The sequence below is a fragment of the Liolophura sinensis genome, chromosome 9 (assembly GCF_032854445.1).
Source record: "Liolophura sinensis isolate JHLJ2023 chromosome 9, CUHK_Ljap_v2, whole genome shotgun sequence".
Taxonomy (NCBI): Eukaryota; Metazoa; Mollusca; class Polyplacophora; order Chitonida; family Chitonidae; genus Liolophura; species Liolophura sinensis.
In genome coordinates, this window is record NC_088303.1 from 13,255,189 (window position 1) to 13,256,987 (window position 1,799).

At 39.2% G+C, this 1,799-nt stretch overlaps 1 protein-coding gene across 1 annotated transcript; it reads left to right on the forward strand.

Moving 5' to 3' along the window:
• The first annotated feature begins 210 nt into the window (after positions 1 to 210).
• LOC135475618 (sterile alpha motif domain-containing protein 15-like) lies at positions 211 to 678 on the forward strand. Its single transcript, XM_064755548.1, has one exon. The coding sequence runs from the start codon at positions 211 to 213 to the stop codon at positions 676 to 678; it is 468 nt and encodes a 155-aa protein (XP_064611618.1).
• The last annotated feature ends 1,121 nt before the right edge of the window (positions 679 to 1,799 follow it).

The following is a 1,799-nucleotide window of genomic DNA, read 5'->3' on the forward strand; positions in this document are numbered from 1 at the left end:
GCGTTATAATCACACATAGAGTAGCCAGCTGAGCACTTGTTTCTCACCTGAGTTTGTGAATTCAATGTGTTGATGTCAGTATTACCCTGTGTTGTCTCAGGTAGGTGATATTACAGATCTAAGGACAGGTAACACCTGATCATAACTACCAGGTTTATATGAGCTCAACGTAGGCCCGCTGTCTGGACACAGGTGTTAGTTGTCACGATCATGGAATCGGCCGTGGCAGACCTAAAGGACGGCAGGGTACCCAGTGCTTTGTACTGGTCTATACCTCAAGTCGCTGATTGGATCGATGACCTCGGATTTCCCGCCTACAGGGAATGCTTCACAACAAACCTGATCGATGGTCGAAGACTCATCGCTCTGGAGGCCTCCGCTTTTCCTAAGATCGGGATCACAGACTTTAACCATATCAAATCTATTTCCAAGAGCATCCGTGAGCTGTTATCGTTGGAAGAACCAGATTGGAAGCGAAGCATAAGTTTCCCGCCCCGTGAAGACCTGGGCATGTTCTTAGAAAGAAAGATGACCAAGGGTGCTTCGCGAGACGCCATGACCTACAAAAAATTCCTGCTTGACAAGAACCCAAAATGGCGGCCGCCGTTAGCTAACATGTGCTTGATATTACCGCACGGTAGCCCCGCTCAGAGTTCTCAACAAGCTGTGGATCACTGAAGGTTTCAACCATGAGAAGACTGAATCGTAACACACTTAAATGACTGTCTTTTGAAATCTAAATATCGATGAGATGCATGAAAGATGTTTTCATATGAAAGACTTTTTGTAAAGTCATATATACACATGTATATTAAAGTTATATATATCGAACATATATTGAACAAAATCAGTTTATCACTAATTTTTTAGATACACATGTAAATTTTGACCAGTGGATTAGTATATTCATGTAGCTATATCAAAAGTGAATGGAGACAAATTGGCCTTTGGTGTCGGCTAAAATGTACATTTAAACTTATGCAAAATATCTTTGAAATCAACAGAAACTACGGATAGAGTGATGTTGATACAAATCGGAATGACATTTTGTGTATCACATTGGATTACCATCCGCTTACATGAGGAATTTACCTATTTTATTTCTTTTGTTCCACAACTGGAGATATGAAAAGAAATGTTAACTGCAGCCACTATATTAAAGCAAATTCTGTGTTGTTACATTTTAGTGATTCCACTCTTTTAATGAGCATGCAGACAATTAAAGATGGAGTAGACTCAGGAATTGTCTCTGCCATACATAGAGACAGTGAGTACGAAATGTTAAACTGAACCCACCAGTTTGAGTATGAAATGTTAAACTGAACCTACCAGTATGAGGATGAAATGTTAAACTGAACCCACCAGTATGTCTATGAAATGTTAAACTGAACCTACCAGTATGAGTATGAAATGTTAAACTGAACCCACCAGTATGTCTATGAAATGTTAAACTGAACCTACCAGCATGAGGATGAAATGTTAAACTGAACCCACCAGTATGTCTATGAAATGTTAAACTGAACCTACCAGTATGAGTATGAAATGTTAAACTGAACCCACCAGTATGTCTATGAAATGTTAAACTGAACCTACCAGCATGAGGATGAAATGTTAAACTGAACCCATCAGTATGAGGATGAAATGTTAAACTGAACCCACAAGTTTGAGTATGAAATGTTAAACTGAACCGACCAGTATGAGGATGAAATGTTAAACTGAACCCACCAGTATGACTATGAAATGTTAAATTGAACCTACCAGCATGAGGATGAAATGTTAAACTGAACCCATCAGTATGA

What these genes read in the sequence shown, in the direction of transcription:
- LOC135475618 (XM_064755548.1), top strand. Translation starts at nt 211, where the DNA reads ATGGAATCGGCCGTGGCAGACCTAAAGGACGGCAGGGTACCCAGTGCT.